The sequence below is a fragment of the Trichosurus vulpecula genome, chromosome 4, assembly GCF_011100635.1.
Source record: "Trichosurus vulpecula isolate mTriVul1 chromosome 4, mTriVul1.pri, whole genome shotgun sequence".
Classification (NCBI taxonomy): domain Eukaryota; kingdom Metazoa; phylum Chordata; class Mammalia; order Diprotodontia; family Phalangeridae; genus Trichosurus; species Trichosurus vulpecula.
In genome coordinates this window covers 301,092,925-301,120,299 of record NC_050576.1, presented here as the reverse complement: position 1 = coordinate 301,120,299, position 27,375 = coordinate 301,092,925, and the positions used below count along the sequence as shown (strand labels likewise).

At 37.3% G+C, this 27,375-nt stretch overlaps 1 protein-coding gene across 1 annotated transcript in view; it reads right to left on the bottom strand.

Annotated features, from left to right (window-relative positions):
• C2CD6 (C2 calcium dependent domain containing 6) overlaps positions 1 to 27,375 on the bottom strand; it is a 121,367-nt gene that overhangs the window by 38,350 nt on the left and 55,642 nt on the right. Inside the window, exons 8-9 of the mRNA XM_036756414.1 lie at positions 20,934 to 21,013; positions 19,621 to 19,761 (exon numbers count right to left, since the gene is read on the bottom strand). Of these exons, the coding sequence (XP_036612309.1) occupies positions 19,621 to 19,761; positions 20,934 to 21,013 (221 nt within the window). The remainder of the gene's footprint in view (positions 1 to 19,620; positions 19,762 to 20,933; positions 21,014 to 27,375) is intronic.

Below are 27,375 nucleotides of genomic sequence, written 5' to 3'. Positions count from 1 at the left end.
AGTATTTTCCTCACTCTGAAATCACACTTCTAATTTGATTCCCAACTCTCCTGTCTCTAGCCTGCTTTTTTCAGCTCTGGCCACCCACAAGTTCAAGACTAGTCCTGGTCTGGTTGACATTTAAATTAGTGTCAAAAGTGAGATTAGATGGAATCAGGCCAAGTGGACTTTCCAGAACCGGTGACAGTGGACTAGGTGACACTTGAGATTTCTCGGGAGTCCAACCCCACCCCATCTGTAAGTCCACTGGCCTTGTTCCTGTTCCAATCCTCCAGTCTCACACTTTGGTTGAGCTCACCTTTCTTTGTATCATTTCTTTTTTTTTTTTTGGAGGGGGGAAGGCAGGGCAATTGGTGTTAAGTGACTTGCCCAAGGTCACAGAGCTAGTGTGTCAAGTGTCTGAGGCCAGATTTGAACTCCGGTGCTCTACTCACTGCGCCACCTAGCTGCCCTGAGCTCACCTTTCTTTGTAAGGAAAACTCCAAGACCCATCCCTTGACCTGGTTCATCCTGGATCATTCTGGTAAGAAAATCCTTTCTTGGTTGTATATCTCTTGTTAATTAACCTCTCTGTATGCTTCTGGTCCTTCTCACATTCCCATTAAGTCTGCAAATTGCATACGCTTCTGACTTGTGTGCCTCAGAACCAGTTAAAATCAGAATTATGATTGCACACTTTCTTTGTGTCTGTCTGTATCTGTCTTGTCATTACATCTGTATCTTTGAAAAATGTAAAATGTCTGTATCATGTTTGTGTTGTGAGCTAGATTCTGTTACCTTGAAAGATTTAAAATGCAGCCAGCCAGAAAAACTTCTAACAGCTGTATGTATCCAGAGACTTTAGAACACTGAGAAACATAAATGAATAGTTGAAGCAATTATCCCAGTAAGGAGGACTAACCCCCACTTGAGGCTTTCAGTGGAAGGTTAGGTTATAAAAAAAGAGAAAAAGCAGATACTTTCCCCCCTGTCATTTCTTTGGCTATGTTAGAATTACAGAAATAAAGTCACATAATCAAAGCTTGTAGAACCGCTAAAAACATCTTAACAGATTAAGGAGTTTGAAGATTAATCATTTCAAGATTGCAGGAAAGAACTCCTGAGACTTTGGGTAATTCCAGGAACTTGCTCCCTTCTGAAATAGCTTAGTAAGTTTTGGGTCACCACTCCATAGAATTTGTTTTAAGGAAAAATAAGGATTAAATTTTATAAAAGTTTTGGAAGTAAATGACAAGATTAATAACTTCATTGTTCTAGGGTAATGATGGAAGACAATTAGTTTGGAAATAATCCCAGAGGGAAGAAAGGAAAAAAATAGCAACAGTTCATACTTTATAACAACTTCTTAACCCTTCCTTGACTTTTCCCTTTTGTTAATAATCTTCACCCACCTGTCTCTAAACAAAGTTACCTTACCCACTACATAGGTGATACTTTGATACAGGGAGAAAATGCAAAAGAAGTGGAGAAGAGTTTGATGCTTTTAATTGAGCATATGAAAAGCAAAGGATGGGAAATTAACCCTGCAAAGATTCAAGGACCAGCTCAAATTGTAAAGTTTTTGGGTATACAATGGAATAAAGGACTGCAAGAAATTCTCCCACAAGCTCGACAAAAGATTTAAGATTTTCCTATCCCCACCAATAAGAAGGAGGCACAAAAGTTCATAGGACTGTTTGGATACTGGAGGCATCACATCCCACATCTTGGATAAATTTTGAAACCCTTATATAAAGTTACCAGGAAATAAATATGAATTTGATTGGGGACTTGAACAGAGTAAAGCTTTTGAAGAAGTTAAAGCTGCTATACAATTGGCTCTGGATTTATGGCCTACGCAAAACGGACCAGTGGAATTACAAGTGACTGTACAAGATGACTGTGTGAATTGGAGTTTATGGTAGAAACAACAAAGCTGAAAGGTACCCTTAGGATTTTGGTCAAGGAAACTACCTTTATCTGGATTACAATGTTCACCTTTTGAAAAGCAGTTGTTAGCTCCATATTGGGCTTTGATGGAGACTGAACAACTGATTCTGGGCCATGAAGTGATATTGAGGCCTGGAATCCTGATTATGACTTGGGTAATGAGTACCCCAGCATCTCACAGAATTGGACATGCATAAGAGGCTAGCATAATTAAATGGAAATGGTATAAACAGAATAGATCAAAAACATGCAAAAGTGGAGTTCCTGCTCTACATGAATCTATTGCCAGCATTGACATTGATGGAAATGAAAAAGCACCTGAACCAAGGCAACAGTTGGTACAATCCTTGATAAAATGAAATGACGGATATGATGGACTAACTGAAGAACATGGTTTATAGATGGGACACCAAATTTTTGGGCCATAAAAGACATTGGAAAGCAGTAACCTATAAACCCATATACTAAGAGAACTTTGGAAAGTACTGGGATAGGTGGAAGTAGTCAATATGCAGAACTTATGGCAGTACATCAAGCTATTAAAACAGAGAAAGGAGGACAGTGTCATATATTCACTGATTCATGGGCAGTAGCTAATGGGTTAGCTACACGGATGCCAATGTGGAAAAACCAAAATTGGGGAATTCATGGTAAACAAGTTTGGGGCAAAGAACTATGGGAAGATATATGGGACATGTTGTTGGTTACTAATTTGTCAGTTTTTCACACAGATGCTCACGTGCCCCTCACTATGCCAGAACATGAGTACAATGCACATGCTGATCAACTAGCAAAGATGGCTATTGAACATATTGTCTCTACTCCAACACCAGCTGATGATCTGGTACTAGCAAAATGGGTCCACCAAACGGTCAGCCATTTAGTGGTCCAGGCCACTCACCGATGGGCACAAGATTGAGGTATTAGTATCTCTTATTCATTGTTAAAGTAAGTAACAGAGGAATGTCATGTATGTCAATTGGAAAAGGAATGAACTGTTCCTAGGGTAGTAACTAGAGAAATAGCAAGGGGAAAAGTTCCAGCCCAGATTTGGCAGATATTGGACCACTACCCCAAGATAAAGGGTGTAAATTTATATGTACTTGTGTTTTTTTTAATATCTGTGTTTGGCTTTTATTTATTTTCATTTTTGGGGGCAGGGCAATTGGGGTTAAGTGACTTGCCCAAGGTCACACAGCTAGTACATGTGTCAAGTGTCTGAGGCCAGATTTGAACACAGGTCCTCCGGACTCCAGGGCCGGTGCTCTACTTACTGCGCCACCTAGCTGGCCTGTATGTACTTGTGTTGACACCTATTCAGGTGTACTAATGGCTTGTCCTTATAAGAATGCAACCCAGAAAAACACCTGTAAAACTCTAGATATTATAAATGCAGATTCAAAGTGACAATGGGTCACATTTCAAAGGTAATGAGATAAAGAGATATCGTGTATTGAACAGTATTGAGTGGATATATCATTTCCCATATTATTCACAAGCACTTGGATTGATAGAAAGAATGAATAGATTGTTGAAAGAACAGTTAAGAAAGTTAAGTGCTAATAATTCGTATCAACATTGGAAGGATAATTTGTCCACTGCTTTATGTAATTTAAATAGTAGACCATTAGGAGGAAGTACACCTCTAGCCAGAATGATGACCCCGAATCTGCAAATTAGAAAACAGCAAACATATTGAGTATTAGACTGGGAGGGAAGATGTCCCACCACCTTATCCAGGAATACCTGGTTTGGCAGGATATGATTTACATTGTTTAGTGAACTTTTGGTTGGATAGAAAAGAGATAAGAAAAATTTTTACTGGGATATGCATGAGAATTCCTGAGAATCATTTTGGATGCATAGTAACCTGAATCAGGATTAGCAGCTCAAGGAATACATGTATTGGCTGGAGTGATAGATGCTAGTTATCAAGGAGAAATTATTGTGACACTCCAGAACCTAGGTGAAGAACCTATATAGTTGTATAAAAATGAGAGAATAGTTCAATTGATTATTATTCTTTGTGAAACAATACCTCTTGTGAAAACTGACTCTCCTTCCAAAATAACTATCAGAGGAAAGAAAGGATTTCGTTCTACTTATACAATAAAATTGGGAGCTAAAGTATGGGTAAAACGGAAGCCAGATGATGTTCCACAAGCTGCAGAAAATATAGCACATGGGAAAGACAATACTGTAACAGTAGTCTACCCAGGAGAAAATTATTATGAAATTGTACCCTTGACTCAAGTATTCTATCACGAATGAGGCTATGATAGTCTCTTTGTTTCTTTTTGGCTTTTGCCTCTTAAATTTATTTGTGAGATTTGTTTCCTGCAGGCTTAGTACCATCCATCTGCAGACGTCTGATCACTTAAGCCAGATGTCGCCGTCTGATGTGTTCGGATGTCACCTCTGGACCTGCCCACAAATGTGATGTGTCATTTCTGGACCTGTCCATGACTGTGATGTGTTATCCCTGGACCTGGCATCAACTGAGTTCCAGATGCCAGCTTTCTAAAGAACTGATCTCTCAAATAGAACTCTTAATCTCTTGGGGCAGGGACAGCTCTATGTCCAATTTCAGCAGGAAGAAGCTTTGGAAGACGAGACCTTCATCCCTTACCCTAAGATTTTGAGCCCCATTCATTCAAGAGGGGAAAGTTTTATATACTTATCCTGTGTTATCCCTGTTATATTGTTGTGTAAAGTTCTGTTGACACCAGTTATCCCAGAATTCCCATTGCCCTATGTAATGGATAAGAAAGATTTTGGGGCCGAATGTACTGGCAATTTGGATTTGAAGATCTTTCCCACACCATTGGCCATGTGACCTGCTTATGTCACAAGAAGCCTAAGTTACATGTGGTGGGAGGAGCTTCCTGAGAGGAAAAGGAAGTTATGTCACAAGAAATGCTGAGAGAGAGAGAAAGATGTTATGGCGGCTAATGGCCACCCTCGTGATTGTTAGAACTGAACAGGCTGACTTAGTTGTACTGTGAGTTTGTTTTGGAGAAGACCCCAGCAGGGGGTCAGAGAGGTGTTGGGATGGCGAGGCTCCAGGTTGTTACCTCGTGTATTGAATGTTTTGTGTTCCTTGCTGTTATGATGAAGTGGACTGACTGGATCAATGGTTTGTGGGATATGGTTCTCTGGTGTCTGAATAAATGGTTTACTTCTTCTACCTTCTATGTGGAGAATCTCGTATACTTTGTGATACAGAACTACATAGGCATTTTGACAATTATCATCTATATTGCTATTATTGCCTTACTGTTACACCCAGTTTGTTACATAGGGAAACATCAGGAAAGATATTCAGGCCCTAAGTTGTGGTTAGTGAAATTTTGTTATTTAAGGTAAAAATGCCTGAGACTAAAATTTGCTATTGTTTTGAGATTTGATTACAGGGATAGTTTGTCTGAATTGTCATGAAGCCAATAGTAGAAAATGGCATGCACTACAGTATGGGAACTGCTGAAGGTGTATGTATATATGCTTGGGCAAAGTTTTAGGGACAACCTTGGACACAGCTTAGGTAGAATCCTCCTGACTGTATTTCTCCATTGTGCTGTTTCCTTTTTTCTTTCCCTTTTTTTTAATTTGGTATTTTATTTTTCCCCAGTTATATGTACATAGACCAAAAAAAACCTCAAGAAAAATAAAGTTAAAAAAAGTATGCTTCAGTCTGTATTCAGACACCGTCAATTATTTCTCTGGGGATGGATAGAATTTTTCATCGTAAGTCCTTCAGGGTTGTCTTCGATTATTGCATTGCTGAGAATAACCAAATCATTCACAACTGTCCCTAAAACTTTGCCGAAGCATATATACATCCACCTTTACCAGTTCCCATACTGTAGCAGACAAACTATTCCCATAATCAAAGCTCAAAACAATAGCAAATTTTAGTCCCAGGAATTTTTACCTTAAATAACAAAATTTCACTAACCACAGCTTAGGGCCTGAATATCTTTCCTGATGTTTCTCTATGTTACTTTCACGACTGATCATCTTACAATATTGCTGTTACACAATAAAGTAACACAGTATATTCACTTTGTATCAGTCCATGCAAGTCTTTCTAGGTTTTTCTGAGAGCATCCTGCTCATTATTTCTCATAATACAATAGTATTCCATCGCAATCACATACCACAACTTGTTCAGCCATTCCCTAATTGATGGGCATCCCCTCAATTTCCAATTCTCTGCCCCCCAAAGATCACTGCTGTAAATATTTTTGTACATATAAGCCCTTTTCCTTTTTGTTTTTTTTTAATCTCTTTTGGGATACAGACCTAGTAGTGGTATTGCTAGGTCAAAAGGTATGCATGGTTTTATAGCCCTTTGGGCACAGTTCCAAATTGCTCTACAGAATGGCTGAATCAGTTCACAACTCTGCAAACAGTACATTAATGTTTCATTTTCTCCACATCTCTTCCAATGTTTGTCATTTACCGTTTCCATCTTATTAGGCAATCTGACAGGTATGAGGTTTGAGAATTTGAGAATTGTTGTAATTTGCATTTTTTCCAATCAATAGTGAGAGTATTTTTATATGGATATTGAAAGCTTTGATCGCTTGATATGAAAACTTTTATCTTTTTATCATTTATATTTTTATAAATTTGGCACAGTTCTCTATATGTTTAAGAAATGAGGCCTTCATCAGAAAAACTTGTTTCAACATTTTTTTCACAGTTACTATTGCTAACTATTTCCCTCCATCCTATTCCCCCCATTTATTCTATTCTCTTTCCTTCCACCCTATCCCTCCTCAAAAGTGCTTTGCTGCTGACTACCCTTTCCCCAAATCTGCCCTCCCTTCTATCACTCTCTCCCCTTCTCTAATCCCCTTCCTCCTACTACTTTCCTGTAGGGTAAGATAGATTTCTATACTCAATTGCAAGTGTACATTATTCTCTCTTTGAACCAATTTTGACGAGAGTAAGATTTACTCATTCCTCCTCAGATCCTCCTTCCCATCAACTTCCCATCAACTGAAAAAGTTTTTTCTTGCTGCTTTTATGTGAGATAATTTACCCCGTTCTACCTCTCCCTTTCTTTCTCCCAGTACATTCCTCTTTCACTCCTTAATTTTAATTTTTAGATACATCCCTTCATAATCAAGTCACACCTGTACCCACTGTCTATAATACACTCCTTCTAACTACCCTAATAATGGGAAAGTTCTTATGAGTTACAAATATCATCTTCCCATATAAGAATGTAAACAGTTTAATCACCCCTTATGATTTCCCTTTCCTGTTTACCTTTGCATGCTTCTCAAGACTTGTATTTGAAAGTCAAAATTTCTATTCAGCTCTGGTCTTTTCATCAAGAAAGTTTGAAAGTTCTTTATTTCACTGAATATCCACTTTTTCCCTTGAAGGATTATATTCAGTTTTGCTGTTGTAATCCTAGCTCCTTTGCCATCTCAGATCCTTTAGTGTAGAAGCTGCTAAATCTTGTGTTACCCTGACTATGGCTCCAATTGTTTCTTTCTGGCTGCTTGCAAAGTTTTCTTCTTGACCTGGGAGCTCTGGACTTTGGCTACAATATTCCTAGGAGTTTTTATTTTGGGATCTCTTTCAGGAGGTAATTGGTAGATTCTTTCAATTTCTATTCTACCCTCTACTTCTAGAATATCAGGGCAGTTTTCCTTGGTAATTTCTTGAAAGATGATGTCTAGGCTCTTTTTTTGATCATGGCTTTTAGGTAGTCCAATAATTTTTAAATTATTTGTCTTGGATCTATTTTCCAGGTCAGTTGTTTTTTCCAATAAGACATTTTACATTGTCTTCTATTTTTTCATTCTTTTGGTTTTGTTTATTGCTTCCTGATTTCTCATAAAGTCATTAGTTTCCATTTGTTCCATTCTAATTTTTAAGAATTATTTTCTTCAGTTAGTTTTTGGACCTTCTTTTCCATTTGGCCAATTCTGCCTTTTAAGGCACTCTTTTCCTCATTGGTTTTACCATTTGGTCTATTCTGTTTTTTTAAGGTGTTATTTTCCTCAGTATTTTGTCTCCTTTATCAAGCTGCTGACTTGTTTTTCATGTTTTTTTTTTTGCAATGCTCTCATTTCTCTTCCCAATTTTTTCCTCTATCTCTCTTACTTGATTTTCACAATCCTTTCTGGCCTGAGACGAATTCATATTTTTCTTAGAGGCTTTGGATGTAAGAGCTTTGACTTTGTTATCTTCTACTGAGTGTGTGTTTTGATCTTCCTTGTCACCATACTAGCTTTCTATGCTCAAAGGTTTTTTTCCCCCATTGTTTACTCATTTTCTCAGCTGTTTACTTGACTTTTAACTCTTGGTTAAAGTAGTGTTCTGCTTCCAGGGTAGAGGGCACACTATCCCATGCTTCAGAGGTTTTGTGCAGCTATTTTCAGAGATACTCATAGGGACCTTTAAATTTTCAGTTCTTCCAAGGTGGCATGATCTAAGAAGAGGTGTTTACTACTCTCCTGGCCTGTGCTCTGGTCTGTGAGTGACAACAAGCACTCTTTTTGCCCTGGAATTGTGAGGAGGGTCCTTCCTCCACCATGGCTGCAAGCTCTGTTGTGCTGGTTCTCCTCGCTCTGGAACTGCCACCCAGGACTGTAACCTGGGTCTGAGTATGGGCAAAGCAACAGAGTCCTGTCTCAGTGCTAGCAAAAAGACCCCTGTAATCTCCTTCTGACCAGTTGTTTGACCCCCTTGTTTTCTGCGGGCTGAGAGCTCTGGAAGCAGCTGCTGCCACTGTTGATTCAATCACTCCCAATCACTCCTGGTTTGCTGTGGCTGGAGCTGTGCTGGTGTGGCCTGCACTGGACTGTGCTTCACTCTCACCCAGGTGAGACAGACCTTTCCTGCTGACCTTCTAAATTGTCATTGGTATCTGTGGGCTGAGATATCTGGAAACCATCACTGCTGCCAGTAATTCAGTCTCTTCGAAGTCTGCTCTGAGTTTGCTGGAGCCTGGTCTGTGGGGCACAGCCTGGGCTGGACTGCATTTCTCTCTTACCCTGGTGCAACAGACCTTTCCTGCTGACCTTCCAAGTTGTCTTGGGCTGGAATTTTGTTTCACCCTTTCTTTTTGTGGGTTCTGCTGTTGTAGAATTTGTTAGTGTCATTTTTAAAGGTATTTGGAGGGGCTTGGGGAATAGCTCCAGCAAGTCCCTACCTTACTCTGCCATCTTGGCTCTGCCTCTGTTTCCTTTATGAAAAGGAAAATTCCCACCTAGTCAATCCCAAGCCTTTCTTTTAATTCCCTGTGACTACATGATTGGCTGTCAGATATAACTCATGCCTGGAATCAAAAAGAGATAAAGTAAATTTTCCCCTCTGTTATGATATAACTATGTCCCTCTTTTTCCTTTTATAGCAAATTTCTATAATCAAGACATTTTGTAAGTACAATACTAAATCTATTAAATAATAGATTGATACTGGAACATCTCTTGAGTTACTATAATAGGATGCAAAAAGCATATTTATCTAAAACCATCAGCAAGTATTATTTGTATTGAGGATAAACTAGAAGCCTTCTTAGTAAGATCAGGTATGAAACAAGGCTGTCCACTGTCACCAATATTATTCAATATTGTGTTGGAAATCCTAGCAATAACAATAAGAGAAGAAATAAAAGGAATCAAAATAGGTAACGAGGTAATAGAACTATCTTTTTTTGCAAACAATATGATACATCAGCATTCCTATATATCATAAATAAAACCCTGCAAGAAGAGATGGTGAGAGGTGCCCCATTTAAAATAACTCTAGATAGTATAAAATGTCTGTAAGTACTTTTGCCAAAACAAACCCAGGAATTATATCAGATTTAAATAATTTGAGAAATATAAATTATTCATGGGTAGGCAGGGCCTATATAATAAAAATGAACAACAAAAAGTCAAGTGTAACAAAGGAAATAATAAAAATGTAAAGGAAGGAGGTTTTAACAATATCAGATCTTAAATTATAAGGCAGTAATTATCAAAACTATCTGGTGCTGGCCAAGTCACAGAAAAGTAGCTCATAATTTTTTTAAAAGATTCTTATAACAGGTACAAGATTTACAAAATTTAGTTATATAAACTGAAATTCTCTGAAATTTCAATATTGGAGAACCAAATTTAAGTGATTGTACTAAATTGTATTAAATCTTATAACTAGCAGAATTACCTACCAACCTCTAGATGTGGAGCCAGAGAAGCAGGGTCCCCTTTAAAACTGTCCTGAAAACAGAGCTTATTGTCCAAGAAAACATATCCAGGTACCAGTTAATTACATGAGTCATCGGGGACACAAAATGTGCTAATTAAACGTATATTGAGAATGGTTTACTAGGATACAAGAAGACTTGATGTTAATTAATATTGATGATAACCACCGCATTGCTTTGATCTTTTGTTTTAAGATGTCTATGTTTAAGTTTTCTTGGTTACATTGGTGGAATCCCCTTCTCAAAACTAGTCCGTTGTGAGACCTCTAAGTAGTTTGAGCTATACCTGACTTAATATAATTATGCAATTATATGCATTGTTTAAACCACGCCCTGTGTGGCTAGGAAAGTGGATCATCTCTATGTGTCGTTTAGAGACTCTCAACTAAGGACCTATGTTATGCTGACCAGAAACTCAGATTCAAAGATTGATATAAGGAATTTTCTCTAAGGACCCCTACCAGATCCTTCTGACCACTCCCACAGCTGCCAAACTTGGATCATTTGAAGAAAGCCCGTGTTCCTGAGTGGATGGTAGAACCCTCCAGGGACCTCAAGGTTCATTTAGTCTGGACCCAGAAACAGTCAACATCCAGATGAGACAGTTGTCCAAGATTCCAGATGAGGGTTGAGTATATTGTCCTAGTTTTTTTTTTTCTCTTCCCTTTTGTTATATATCCAACCACCTAGGCCCTGATTCAAGTGTGTGTTGTCATTTTCTCCCCTACATCTTTGGCCCCCCTCTCTTTTCTCCATACTTCCTCAGGAGGTCCCCTCAAGGAACTAACCCCCTGGGCACCATCTTGTCCTGGCGCAACTGGCCTCTCCTGGCCTCTCCTGGCATCTTGGCTTATACCTGCCTCTCTAAGAGTAGGGGTTCTTTTAGCAACACCCCCCTTTGGCTAAAAGGGGGAAATGTCAAGATATTAGGAGACACCCTATTTTTCCAGAGCTAAGACCCAGCAAGAAAGCTGTGCCCTGAGCTTGGCAAAACAACAATCCTCTGCACTCAACGTCTGGACGATCTCAGCTCCAGTAAAATCCCAGAATTGTTTCTCACCAGCATCAGGTGGTCTCTGAGCTTGGACAAGCACCTGTAGTATCCATATTCCAGTCATGAAGTCCTGCTATGAATCAAACTTGTCACACTGTTGCTGTTACCCTTCATGATCAAGGCTACAGCTTACTGTGCAGCCACTGTATAAGTACTGAGATATCCCCACACTGCCTTTGCCCCCTATTAGGGACAGGGCTCCAGCATATGTATCTTTGCTTACGAGCCGTTCTTTCCTCACTCTGAAATTAAACCTATTTGATTCTTGACTCTTCTGTCTCTAGCTTGCTTTGTTTGGCTCCAGCCACCCACAGGTTAGAGACCAGTTCCAGTCTGAGTGGCAATTACTACCAGTTCTTTGGTGGTCAAATGAGAAAGCACGAGTAACTAATACTGTTTTCAATAAATGGTTAGTTTAGTCAGCCATTGAAAAATATGGCAAGGACAACAATGTCTTTTAAAGCACTAATAGTTTTAGATAATGCCCAAGGTCATCCCACTCTACTTAATTCACTGTGTGAGAATATGACCATGCTAATTCAGCGAGATGTGGATAATTGCAAATACCAGTGTGAGTATAAAAATTTAAAGAAACAGAGAACAGTTCAGTCTATGCCATCAAAATATTTTAAATAGCAATAATGGTGTTTTTGTCATGCAGTTCAGTGCAGGATTAACTTTAGGTAGGATAGTCAGTAATTTTTTAATTGTTGCTTTCTGTAACTACTCTGTTACATTGTAGTAATTTTTTTTCTTACCTTCTGATGTTATATTAATATGTTCAGTGTACATTTCCTTTGAGTTGGAGTCAATTACCATATTTTACATATACTTATGATTTTGAATAGTGCAAAGCTGATGGGAATTCAAATAATTTAGCAACCACTGCATGGAATTCATTATTCAACCAGATTGGGAACTAGCAGTAATTCAATTAAAATAAACAAACATTTATTAAGCACTTACTGCATATGCAAAACACTGTTCCTTAGCTGTGGGAATGCCACCAAAATAGTCTTTTCCCTTAATAAGCTTGCATTGACATATAACACACAAAAATAGATACTAGAATGGAAACTAAAGAAGAAGAGAACACTAAGGACTGTGTTTCCTTCCTCAATGCTTTATCTTTTGTCCTCCCAGATTGCCCCTCAGATGAGGAGAGACAAACAACAGCCATGTTCTTCCTCACAGCATCTAAGGGTAACATGGTTGACTCTGACCAGATTCTCAGGGCCAGGTCTGTTACACATTCCATTGAGGATTATCAGACAACCCAATAAGGTCATGGAGGGAGTAAATTTTCTTTGCCTTCAACTAGAGAAAACTGTTTCTTCCCCACCCCTCACCCTCGCCAATCATATTTAGGGGCCCATGCACTAGCCCCGTAGTTCCATTTAACCACTTAACATCATTTGGTTTTTACAAAGAGACATTTACTTTACAGGGGTAGGTGGGTGGCACAGTGGATAGAATGTCAGGCCTGGAGTCAAGAAGACCCGAGTTCAAATGTGGCCTCCTAGCTGTGTGACCCTGGGCAAGTCTTTAACTCTGTTTGCCTCAGTTTCCTCATCTTTAAAATGAGCTGGAGATAAGGAAATGGCAAGCCACTCCAGTATCTTTGCCAAGAAAACCCCAAATGGGTTCACAAAGAGTCAGACACAAGTGAAAATAATTGAACAAAAATAAATTTACTTCATAGGTAACAGACAGTTATTTGTTCAAATGTACAAACTTTTCCCCTAATTCTTCCCTACTCTGCTTTATTCTTGGGTAGTTGGGGAGAAACTATGCTCAAAACTTGGCACACATAGGACAGGGCACTAGTTCTTCCAAGTTCATATCCAGATGCAGTACGACTGGTGGCTGAATCCTTCTGCTGGGCTAGAGTTCCAAAGGCTGCTTCATAAGACTCCTTGCTCCCTAGAGCATTATTGCTGTGCTGCTGGGCCATCCCCCAGTTGTCCTGATCTATATCTGGCCACTGGACCCAGATGGCTCCAGAGGAGAAGGTGAGGCTGGTGACTTTGCAAGCCTCCTTCACTTAAATCCAATTCGCTTGCAAGTTATGGCATCATCTTCCTGATATCACGGTCCTCTTTGAGAACGAAGAACAAACCATACACCATGCCATTTCTGGGCCGGATGATTAACCTGGTATAGACTCTTACTCCTGGCTTCCCATGGCTTCATCTCCTCATCCAGCTACCAAGACTGGAGACTACACGCCTTCAGTACTCATCATGAGCAAAGGAGTCACCAAAAGGTATTGGATTGAAGGAAGCAGAGACCATAGTGGAAGTTAGCAAGTCTTTTAAAATGCCTGCATGGTAAATCTAAAAGCATTGTTCACATCTGGTGCTTCCCTCATATGACATCACATTTTTTCTAAAAGCAGCACCCTAGCATTGTCCATACGGAGATGCCATATTAGCCAGCTGTCTGTACATGTTCAAATCTTCCAAAACATAAACATTTAGTCATCACTTATTATTCTTTCGATTTAAATACTCTTTTTTACCTTAAGAGTCTACCTCATGGTCAACTTGTGGTCAAAGGCCATGTCTAGTTCTCTTTTGATGTTTGTTTTTGTTTCTGAAGGAAAGAACGAAAGTCTCTGATGGTATTAAGGAAGAAACATCTTTTCTCATGAAGGAGTTTGTTCAGTTTTTGCAGAAGAGGCAAATTTGGGTAGTTACTTTCTTTTGCTTTTCAAAATATCCCATGTTCTAATTGAGCGATGCTATACTCTTCAAACTGATACTCTTTGCTATGTTATTTTCTTATTCCGCCTAATTAGAAAATTGTCTCTTTGATAATGTAGTTTTGGAATTTGGTAAATACTTCTCTGGTTCAGGTAAACTTGGCATGATGGTGTTCTACAGATTCTACCCTTTGTTTCCAATACTTCTGAACAATTTTCTTGTATACCTTTCTTGGATATGGTATTCCGATCTTTTATTTCCTCATGCTGTTTAGATGCCAATTAAACTTTCGGGTTTTCTTATCAAGCTCTATTGTTTTGATAACAGGAATCCTAATTTATTCTCGTTATGTCATTTAAATTTGTTATGCTATTTGTTCTGCCATTATGAGACATACTGGCATAAAACTGCCCAGCATGGTGCGCAAACATGAAAGAAGGCACTGTGCTCTATGAGCAAAGTGGAATTGCAGTAGCTCAAAAGGAACTTGAGATGTACAAATTTAGAGAAATCTCCATTCCAAATGTTCAAATGGACTATTTGTGCCTAACCCATGGTAGAACCTTCTAAGCTTGTATGGGTCTGATCAGTCACAGTTGGACACTGTACACTGATCACAACCTAGTGATGTCATTTTGGTTCTCTTTGAGTACAAAGGACAATAACCAACAAATATTCTGCCATTTCTGTATTTTTTTTACATAGATGACTCATCTACAGGGCCTATTTCTATATTGTTGTTTACTGCTCATGCTCTCTTTTCAGGGAAGGCCTTAAATAAATTAAATCTGATCTCTTTGTGGTGGAGAGGGAACTGAATAGACCTCACTGCATTCTCCCATCCCATCTCATCTACGAGACCATGTGAAGGCACAGGGAAGAAACCTTGGATGGTATCTAATCCAGCCTCCTTCTTTAACAGATGAGGAAACAAAAGTGAAATGATTTGCCCAAGATCACACAAGTGGAATAGAGGCAGAACTGGCATTTGAACCCAGCTCCTCTGACACTAAATCCAGCATCCTCTGTGCAGTCCAATAGAGTTAAATTAATTGTGCACTTCTATAAAACATAAAACTCAAAAGCTAAATAACATAATGTTGACAACCAAAGTAACATACAAATACCAGAACAGTAAGACAACTCTTTCTCTCCCTAAGCCAGGTGCTGAAAGAGCAGCTACAGTAATAAATAACAAATAAATAAAGAAATTGATACTTATTAATGTAAGAGGTGTGAACCTATGAAACACATGTTCTGGCTTCATGGTATTAGATATATGCATTAACCTCTTGATAAAGGATATACATGACTAGAAATTCCTGGTTGGTCCTTTGATAACTGTGAAAGGGAAAACTCTGCCAAAGAGGACTGAAGACTGAGCCAGGGAGAGAGAGCTGCCCATTCATTCATCTTTAAAAGTTGAGAACAAGTCTTTCCCTTTTTCTCACATACCCTGTTTTGAGCATCTTGGGACTCTATAAGTTTCCCTTGAATTTCTTTTTTTTTTTTATAATTTCTTTATTTATTTTTAGTTTACCACATATGGTTCTACATAGTTTTGAGTTCCAGATTTTCTCCCCTCCCTCCCCCCTCCCTTCCCAAGACGGCATGGAATCTCATATAACTGTCATGTATAACTTTGCATTGAATTAATTTATGCACTAGTCAAGTTGTGGAGAAGAATTTTGACCAATGGAATGAATCATGAGAAAGAAGAGACAGAACCAAAAAAAAAAAAACAACCCAAAAACAAAAACAAGAGAGAAGCAAAAAAGGTGAGCATGTAGTGCGCCTCGATCTGTATTCAAACTTCTCAGTTCTTTCTCTGGATGAAGACAGCATTCTCCATCTTGAGTCCCCTGGAGTTGTCCTTGCCCCTTAGGTTGCTGAGAAGAGCGCAGTATGTCAGGGTTGGTCCTCACGGGATCCATATATCTGTGGCTATGCACAACGTTCTCCTGGCTCTGCTCCGCTCACTCAGCATTATGTTGTGTAGGTTTTTCCAGGTTGTTACGAAATCTGCATCATCCCCATTTCTTATGGCACAATAGTATTCCATCACCTTCATATACCACAGCTTGTTCAGCCATTCCCCAACTGATGGGCATCCCTTTGATTTCCAATTCTTGGCTACCACAAAAAGAGCTGCTATAAATATCCTTGTACATATGGGTCCTTTTCCCGCTTGTGTGATTTCTTTGGGATACAACCCTAGAAGTGGTATTGCTGGGTCAAAGGGTATGAACATATCTATAGCCCTTTGGGCATAGTTCCAAACTGCTCTCCAAAATGGCTGGATCAGCTCACAACTCCACCAGCAATGCAACAATGTTCCAATTTCCCCACATCTTTTCCAGCATTTATCATTTTCCTGTTTTGTTATTTTAGCCAATCTGACAGGAGAGATGTGGTATCTAAGAGTTGTTTTGATTTGCATTTCTCTAATCAGTAGTGATCCAGAGCATTTTTTCATATGCCTACAGATAGCTTTAATTTCTTCCTCTGAAAACTGCTTGTTCATATCCTTTGACCATTTCTCAATTGGGGAATGGCTTGTATTCCTATATATTTGGCCTAGTTCCCTGTATATTTTAGAAATGAGGCCTTTATGAGAGATACTAGTTGCAAAGATTTTCTCCCAATTTTCTGCTTCCCTCCTAATTCTTGTTGCATTGGCTTTTTTTGTACAAAAACATTTCAATTTGACATAATCAAAATTATCTATTTTGCATTTTGTAATGCTCTCTATCTCTTGTTGGGTCATGAATTCTTTACTTTTCCATAAATCTGATAAGTAAACTATTCCTTGCTTTCCCAAATTACTTATAGTATCAGCTTTTGCTCCTAAATCATGAACCCATTTTGACTTTATTTTGGTATATGGTGTAAGATATTGGTCTATGCCCAGTTTCTGCCCTACCATTTTCCAATTTTCCCAACAGTTTTTGTGAAATAGTGAATTATTAGCCCAGAAGCTGGCCTCTTTGGGTTTATCAAAGAGTAGATTGCTAAACTTGTTGATTTCTCCTACCTGTGTACCTATCCTATTCCACTGATCCACACCCCTGTTTCTTAACCAGTACCAGGCAGTTTTGATGACTGCTGCTCTGTAGTACAGTTTAATATCTGGTGTGGCTAGGCCACCTTCTCTAGCATGTCTTTTCATTAATACCCTAGATACTCTAGACCTCTTGTTTTTCCAAATGAATTTTGTTATTATTTTGTCCAGCTCAGTAAAGTAATTTTTTGGTAGTCCGATTGGTGTGGCACTGAATAGATAGATTAATTTAGGTAAAATTGTCATTTTTATTATATTAGCTCAGCCTAACCATGAGCAACTGATATTTTTCCATTTATTTAGATCTGATTTTATTCGTGTGAAAAGTGTTTCATAGTTATGTTCATGTAGGCCCTGGGTTTGTCTTGGCAAATAGACTCCCAAATATTTTATAGTGCCATCAATAACTTTGAATGGAATTTCTCTTTCTATCTCTTGCTGTTGGGCTTTGTCAGTAATGTATAGGAATACTGAGGATTTATGTGGGTTTATTTTATATCCTGCAACTTTGCTAAAGTTGTTTATTATTTCAAGTAGTTTTTTACTTGATTCTCTAGGATTCTCTAGATAAATCATCATATCATCTGCAAAAAGTGATAATTTAGTTTCTTCTTTTCCTATTCTAATCCCTTCAATTTCCTTTTCTTTTCTTATTGCTACAGCTAACGTTTCTAGTACCAAATTGAATAATAGGGGTGATAATGGACATCCTTGTTTCACCCCTGATCTTATTGGGAATGCATCTAGCTTATCCCCATGACAAATAATGCTTGTCGATGATTTTAGGTAGATGCTATTTATAATTTTGAGGAAGGTTCCACTTATTCCTATGCTTTCTAGTGTTTTTAATAGGAATGGGTGTTGTACTTTGTCAAAGGCTTTTTCTGCGTCTATTGAGATGATCATATGGTTTCTGCTAGTTTTGTTGTTGATATGGTCAATTATGCTAATAGTTTTCCTAATATTGAACCAGCCTTGCATTCCTGGAATAAATCCTACCTGGTCATAGTGTATTATTCTCGTAATGAGTTGCTGCAATCTTTTTGCTAATATTTTATTTAAAATTTTTGCATCAATATTCATTAGAGAAATTGGTCTATAATTTTCTTTCTCTGTTTTGACTCTACCTGGTTTGGGTATTAGTACCATATTTGTGTCATAAAAAGAATTTGGTAGGACTCCTTCTTCACCTATTTTCCCAAATAGTCTGCCATTTCTGTATTTTTGTCTTCACATGAAACATTCCATTCCGCAGAGAATCTACTGATTTATAAAGATTTTCCACCAAATGTTCAAAGCTGTCAAGTCTCATTTTGTCTTTTTGTGTCATTGCCTATGCCTTATATTTTTATAGATGCTAGATTTTCCTTTATCAGTCATTGACGTTTTTTAAAACAATTCTGAATGTTTTTAGTGTTAGTTTATTTTTTTCTCGTAGGATTCTAGTTGTATGTTTTTTCCTTTCGAGGGCTGGACTTCACCACTTTCATTTACCCTATAAATACTATTTTCTATAAAGGTTTCTTTCCTTTCCCCTCTACTTTTGGTAGCTGTTCTTTTATTTCATTAGGCATATTTATGACTTTCTGAAGGGATTGAGTCCTGGGTGCAGTTATGACCACTCAGTCATCTTGCTAAAACTTCATAGAAGGATTTTTCTCTTTTGTTTTGATTTTATCTTTTAAAAAAAAGACCTTTTATCTCTTTTCTTTCTGTATTATATAGCATTTGTAAAGGAAGCTTGTGTGAAAACCTTGTTATACTACCCATTTCAAAATGATATAGTAAAGTCATATTTTTTTTAATCAGAAGATTCTAAAATAGAAGTACATCTGACTGCTGATCCTATATGATAAGAATGCTTCACTAAAATAAGACCAGTCCTGGGAACTCAGCCTAAGAGTATTTATTCCATTTCCTTTAAGTTATTTTCTTTAAAAGAAATTAATGGAGGCAGGGACCAAGGGGAAAACTGCTTCATTATACTAACTGAAGTTGAAGTAAGTGTATCTAACTTACTGGTAACTAAGTAGTGAAGGGAGTTGGGATAAGCTAGTTCTTGTAACTCACTAGCTTTGTGTAACCTTAAATTGCTATAGACCTATGGACTTAGGACACTTTTCATTGTGACACCCATCTCTCAATTTTTTATCTGTCACTGTAAGATATAACCAATCCCAAGCCTTTTGGCTATAATAGCAACAGCTGGGTAGTCCCGTGTCTTCTATTCCATTGGCAAAGTTTTATATTTTCTTATTTCCTACTTGTTACCTGGTCTTTTATCTTTTCTTATCCCAATAGTATTTTTTGTCTCCAGGAACATATATTCATAGAATGTAAGAATGGGAAAGGACTTTAGTGATGATCTTAATCCAGTCCTCTCATTTTATAAAATGAATTACTTTCCCAAAATCACACGGTCAGTCAGTGGCAGAATTAGGACTAGAAACCAAGTATACTGACTCTTAGTCCAGTGCTCTTTGGATTCCATCACACCACTATCCCTCTAACATCACCAGTCACTGACTGATTTGGCAAAAATCAGAGCAAATTAAATATCAGAAGATGATTGTTCCTGGAATTTCATATCTTGGAGGCAGATAAATTTTTGTACAAGACAAATATGTAGATTAAAAAAGGGGGGATTGTTTCTTGCCTGTCACGAGGTTGTTGCTGAAGTTTTTCAAGTCTTACGGGGGATGATGATTGAGTCTGTTTTTGTTGAGTCCCAACAGTAACATTCAAGTCTGGTGATAGGAATGCTGGATATTCTATTAGTTGCGGTGCGATAACATTTCTACAAAGTAGAAATACAGTTAAATATCTAAAATATGTCTTCTGCAAATGTGCACATTCTAAAGCCAATCCTCCTCATCTCCTCCTTACCTCTCTTCTCTTGCCAGTGCCTTTATCTGTCCCTAGATTAGCAGTGAATAAGGTTAGAACAGGAAGGACTATGATTTTAAAGGGAATTAAATCCCTCAATTCTCCAGAGTTCTCTTCTATTTGCAAGAAAGAAAGCTCAGGGAAAACAGCCACAGCAAAGGAGATAAAAGGCCTGAATTGCTTTGTGAAAAAAGAGGTAATTCACTGCTATTGCTTTGCTTTGGACCAACAGAAAATGACTAGCAGGAAAAGGTTTCTATATCTTTTGTCAGTAAAAAAGAGTAACTAAGTTTCCCTCCTACCTAAGTTCTAGCCCTCAGCACTGGCAGCTACAAGCAGGAGAAGTTTTACTATTTTAAATCTTTATTTTTTTTTTAAAAATATGGAAAGTAAGATAATTCCCATAAAAATCCCACTTCCCCAATCCAACATCCACAAATTTCAAGGAGGACCATATTTTTATATTTATACATCAAATCAATCTCCTATTTTTAAGCCCTTGCTTGTGCACTTAAGGTATTATGCTGCTTGTTCATTTCTATTTTAGGTGTATGGTTTTGAAATGAAAAGCTTTCTAGTATAACTAACTTTTCTTCAATCCTTATGTATTTTTTGTTCCTAATTTCTCTTCCCTCATGCTTGTATCTTTAATGTTTCAAACCAAATATTATTTATATCTTCTCTTTTTTTCAGATCAAGTTCACTTCTCTCCCTGAAATATGTGCCTCCTTTCACTTCTAAATATCCTTTTGAGTCACTCTAGACCTGAATTCCTTGTCCCTGATTTCCTCTGTTTCTTATTGTTCAACAATGTGATATACTAAATGTTTTCAAACTTCATATTCAATTTTCTTTGAATTCTCAAATGAGATAATATAAATATAATATAAAGTGCTATGCAAATCTAAAAGTGCTATATAAACACTAGCTATTAATTCACTTTGTTTTACTACTGACATTTCAATATAAGTTGGCATATAAGGGCATCTAATAAATACTTATAAAATTATTGGGATTCTTGAAGCCATCTTGAAAATAGTTTTTTCATTTATTAATGAATAAAAATTTTTCAAAAGCACTTACGCTAGAGGGTCTGTTCTTTCTACAGGTGGGGGAATATGCATAAACATGGATGGCTGAATCAACTTCTGAAGTGGTTTTAACTGAAAAACAAAAATATAAATTAATTTTAACAACAAATGATTAGTAGTTTCATTTTACCTGATTAGGCAAAGTGCTGAGGTACAATAGACTTGGAGTCAGAAGACAAGTCATTTTCCTCCTTCATAAAAATGAGGGAATTGGACTAGACAATGTTTAAATCCCTTTTAACTATCATGGTCTACAAGTACACATAGCAAATACACATTGAGAAAATTCTTGCTGGCAAAATCTAAGCACTTCTAAACAAATTCAGCCCTTAGACCCCTCTCATGCATGAAAATTCTAGGGCACAAATAGGTTGTCAATGTGGCCTGCTGAAAGAAAAAGCCATAGAAAGGGCTGGGGAGTTTCCATATTATGGCAATGAAAGGAACAGGAAGCAGTAATAGAAATATTTTTGCCTGGCAAAGATTCCTGAGCCAAGCCAGGAATTATTGCAGCTGAAATGATTACATTAAGAACTAAAATGAAACACAGAGGAGAAGTGCAGACATGAGAGCAAAGGAGTAAGTCAAAGCCATTGAGAGAAGTGGGCAAGGAGACTTTTCAGATGGTACCTTTCATTGAGGTTCTCAAATTCACTCATTTTACTGGGACTGTCCCTATTAGTCCTGTGAGATTTGGGAGGAGATGGGGATTGTAAGCCTTCTGGAGGGAGAAAGGAAGGGTTGAATATTGAATCGAATATGAAATTAAAAGATTACATTGTGAAAGAGGCTAAAATATTAGAGAAGCCAGATGATGCAACGAATAGAGAGCTGGGCCTGGAGTCTGGAAAAGCTGAGCTTAAATTCCACCTCAGGCTTTTATTAGATTAACTATGTGACCCTGCCAAATCACTTATCTCCCGTCTGCCTCAGTTTCCTCAACTACAAAATGGGGATAATTATAGCATCTACCTTGCAGGGTTGAAACAATATGTATACAGAGTTTAGCACAGTGCCTGGCACATAGTAGGTGCTAATTTAAATATTTATTCTTTCTCCCTTCCCCTATTAGACCCTACCCTGTTCTTTCCATATATGTTAATAAAAACATGTTCTATAGGGTGTCCCTAAAGTCTGGGCACTTAGGCAAAAATGGACATTTTGAAATATTTGGAATATTAACAGACCTTAGCCCCCTTGTCTTCTTTTTCTGGGATATGATAAAGGAGAAGGTGTACTCAATAAAAATCACAGATGCAACACACTTCATTGAACACGTAAAGAGTGAATGCACTAAAACTGACGGCAATGTGGAGTTATTGCATTGAGTTCACGTGAATCTTGAAAAGCTTCTCAACCTTTGCATCACAAATGATAGAAATCATATTGAAGATGTTATTTGTTAATATTTCAATTAAATAAAATGTTGAAAATTTCATTCATTTCATTTCTTGAAAATATGCATTTTTGCCTATGTGTCCAGACTTTAGGAACACCCTGTATGTTATATTCCTTGTTAGCTTGATTTTTATAGGAAAACTGAGCACCTGTAGGGGAGACTTAAAAATAGACTAATTCAGATATGCCCAAGAATATTTCTAGATTGGAGCTAAACGAGCCATAATGTCGTCATTTAAAAGTCTTTCAAATTAAACCTGGCCCATAGGAATAAACATAGTTATATCCAAACACAGCCACAGGTTACATCCAAAACTTAAAAAAAAAAAAAGGAAAAAAGGTGAGGGTGGAATGGAAGACTAGTGCACTTTTTAGTGTTTTGCTATCTTTGTTGAAAGATGATACTCTATCTTCTAATGGCAAAATCCTAAGCTGAAATAGGAAACCCAGACTGTGGAAGTCTCTAGAGTACCTTCCTGTAGAGGCTCTGCCTAGTGCCCTAGGATCGTATTACTTCTCCTGTCGAACCACGAGTACTGCTTTTTAAACTATATATAAAATCTTCCCAAAATCTCTTATCCAATAGCTTATTCATTTAACCTAATCCACAGCACAGTTTTACATTGCAGTTCTTTGAGAAAAGAACTTTTTCTAGGTTAAAAAACTAGTCTTTAGAAAATGAGAGTTCTGCAAGGACACAAAGAAAGTATAAGGAAAAAAAATGAAAAGATGGCACAAAGTTGTAGTGTGCTAACATTTGCCTTTGTGTTATTCAGGAGTACTGGTACCATAAGTTGCTTCTTTCTAATTCAAAATTTTATAATCAAACATTAATACTAAACTATGTAAATTTTAAGAATGTATATAATAGACATGTGTATTTATATAAGGCTAGGAACTGGAGAGAGGATTCAAAAATGTTTAATTGTATTTTCTAAATAAGATTGATGGATTATGTTACTTTGACCAAGGGATATTTAAATATAGTTACTTCAGTACTTTGACAGATCTGTAATCTCATTGATGTGAGTCCTCCCTTTTACTCATTATGATTAAAAGAGAAAAAAAAAGCTAATTGGAAATTACTCAAATCCCTATACCAGAAGTTGGATTTATATTACCACAATTAATTGTGAGATGATTTCACTTTCTCCATTGTCACCAGGACCTTTACATTTTTTCATTGTGAATTTAATAATCATAATAAACACAAACAGTTCAAAAGAACAAACAATAGTAAGAACAGCAAAGAGAATTGTATAAAAACATGATATTCTGTTACATAGTTTTTAAAAAGTTACATAGTTTTTAAAAAGTTATATAGTTTTTAAAAAGTTATCTACATAGATATAACTTAACAAGGCAATTAACAAAATTTCTATATTCCCTTCCACATTTCTGGAATGCTCTCTTCTGTGTGTTAAAAAAATCTTATTGATGCTCTTGTTTTTCATTTCCATCACTCTTTTTTCATGTCTATTAAGTAGCTTCTTCTCACCAAATAGAATCCCTCTTTTGTTACAACTGTGTATAGAAAAATAAAACAAGCTACCACAGTGGTCATATCAGAGAATTCACATCTCATTCCATGCCTCTAGCTCATCACTTCTCAGCCAAGAGGCTGGAGGTATGTTTCCTCACCAGCCTTTAGAAGCTGTGATTGGCTACTGCTTTGGTTAGAGTTCTGAAATCAAAGTTGTTTACACCTCACCTTATTACTGAAGTCAATATATAAATTGTTCTCCTGGTTTTGCTCATTTCACTTTATTATTAGTTTTTACAAATCTTTCCATATTTCTCTTAATCTATCATATTCATAATTTCTTATGGCATAATAACATTCCAAAACATTCATATACCACAATTTGTTCAGCCATTACCTAATTAATGGACACCTGTTTTGTTTCTGCTTCTTTGCCATAACAAAAAATGCTGCTATAAATATTCTTGTACATTTGTGCTCCTTCCCTCTGTCCATCATGCTTGAAATAGTATTATTACTAGTTCAAAGGGTATGTATAGTTGAGTGAATTTGGGGGTATACAAATTACTTTCCAGAAAGGTTCAGCCAATTCACAGATCCAACAACAGGTTATTAGTGTGTCTGTCCTCCCACAATACCTCCAAAAATGGCTAATTTCTTATGCTTCCATCTTTGCCCAACTGATGGGTGTGAAATAGAATCTCAGAGTTGTTTTAATTTGCATTTCTCTCATAGGGCTGGTGATACAATTTATTGTTCAGTTGTTTCAGTCATGTCTGTCTGTGGCCTCATTTGGGTTTTTTTTGGCAAAGATACTAGATTGGTTTGCCATTTCCTTCTCCAGCTCATTTTACAGATGAGAAAACTGAGACAAACAGGATTAAGTGATTTGTGTAGAGTCACACAGCTAGGAAATGTCTGAGGCCAAATTTGAACTCAAGAATATGAATTTTCCTGACTTCAGACTGGGCACTGTAGTCCTTGCACCACCTAGCTGCTCCTGTTGCTATCATGCATTTCTTCATTTGGGAATTGCCCAATCCTATCCTTTAACCACTTATCTTTTGAGGAATGGTTCTTGTTCTTATATATTTGCACCAATTCTTTATATATTTTGGATATTAGACCTTTATCTGGCAATTTGCTGTTAAGATTTTTCTCAATTATTTTCCTTCTGACTCTAAATGCATTTATTTTATGTTTACAGAAGCTTTTTGGTTTTATACAGTTAAAGTTGTCCACTGTAGGACTGTAAAGATATGGTCTGGAATGGGAAATCATTTTTCTACAATCTGCACCTAGATAACATCATCAGGAGAACACTGGGGCTAAAGAGATGGAGTTTTACAGCAGTGAGTCTCAGAGACTGAGGATGCTGACAAAGGAAGAATAATTATGGGCTTAAGACTGTTGGGAAATGAAGGTGCCTACACCTTACTTATTCCCTAGGCCCATTTAAAGGCATTCGGGCTGTAGTGGGACATAGAACAGTTGGCAATTGGCCTGGGTGTGGTAAATGAAGGAGTGTAGGTAGAAAGACAGAATTGTGGGGGAGTAAACTTAAAAAATCAGGGTAGAGGAGGAAGGTATTGAGTATTTAGCAATTCATGGTGTTCAATTAGGTAACTTGGAAGAAATAGAGAATGAGGGAGTGGAAAAGAATATTAAGTGTATGATATGGAAGAGCAAGAGAAAGTAATCCTGGGAAAGATATTTGGGGGACTGGGTTCTAGTCTTCCCAACCATTCTAACACACATGATAACCAGTAGAGACAGCTGTAGTGACAGGCTATTAAAGAAGTTCCATCTCATGTTACTTACTGAAACATATATTCTAAGTTTCTTCTATCCTGTTTTGGGAAAAGTGCATCCAGGCATAAGGGTATCTACAGCTGAGAGTGTTTAGAACTAAGAATTCAATTAAAAAATTAAGCAATTAAAAATTTTAAAAATGTGTTAAATGCTTATATCCAAGGCTAAGGTATTGTAGATACAAAGACCAAAAAAAAAGGCCCTGCCCTCGAGATGCTAGGGATATTGTTTTAATTCCTCCAGTGATATGTCAGCTGATCATTAGATTCAGCAAACTAAAAGCTCCAAAATTTAAATATATTTAGAGAAGGGCTAAAAAAATTTTTTTTTTGCTTTGAACCTTATTAATGAAGAAAAAAATATTTGACAAATAATAACAGGATTCTACAGGTTCTCAGGATTCAAGGGGGTAGGGGAAGAGACATCTACAAAAGAGACGGAGCCAAAAATAATGTAAATTGGATGGGCCCCCAAAAGGGACATGGGATGATAATGGGGCCTTGTCATCACTCAGAAACGTGTTGGATATCCCTTGGCTGAAGTGGAGCTGACTGTAGCTACTATAAGGTGCTGCCCACAACCTACAAATCAAGGGATATCTATGATGTATATTATTCAGGAGTTCATTATCTTTCTCATAACCCTCAGTCTGCAACTAGAGCAGTTCTAAGAAGTGTCCCAGGTCCTTGGTTGCCTTCACCAGCACTGCCCACTCCTTTTGCAGGAGAATATGAGCCATGAAGTCCAAGATGAACCATTCAAGGCTCACCTGTAGATTTATAGAGACAGAGAGATAAAAAGTCTTTGTCTATGACCTGGCATAAGTTATTCCATATTTAAAGTAGCTTCTACTTTTGTGCAAATAAGCAGTTACATCTATCTTTCCATGTTTGTATTTACCTTTACCCCAGGTCTTCTACAGAATAAACCACAGAGGAAAAACAAAGTTGCCCTCTTCTGTACACTTCTGTACACAAGGCCAACAATAGGTTAGCAATCCTTTGCTTTTTCTCCCAGAAAAGATGCCCTCCTCCTGTTTCTAAGGCAACTGGCAGATAGATAATGCTCTGGTTTAAATGCCCTTGATTTTTAATGTATTACTATTTGCATTGGTAAGGTATTGCCTGTATTCAGAGCTCAATTGGCTGACAGAGAAAACTGTTAGAAAATATCATCAGACTCAGTCAACCAGTGTCTCTCCCTGTCATGAATAAATTGTAGTGAAAATCTAAATAAAGCTTCTGACTTGCATGCTGAACTTTGAACTGTGGGGTCTTTTTTTTCCATGACATGCCATCTGTATGAACTCCAATTGATCATGTCAATAACAAAACCAATATATATCATAAGATTATCTCAATGGATGTAGAAAAAGCTTTTGACAAAATACAACACCCATTCTTATTAGAAACACTAGGGAGCACAGGAATAAATGCAGCTTTCTTAAAATGATAAGTAGTATCTATCTAACACCATCAACAAGCATTATTTGTACTGGAAATAAGCTAGAAGCCTTTCCAATAAGATCAGGAGTGAAGCAAGGATGCCGATTATCACCATTATTATTCAATACTGTACTAGAAATACTAGCTAAAGCAATAAGAAAAGAAAAAGAAATTAGAACAGGCAATGAGAAAACAAAACTATCACTCTTTGCAGATGATATTATGGTATACTTAGAGAATTCTAGAGAATTAACTAAAAACTACTTGAAATAATTAACTTCAGCAAAGTTGCAAGA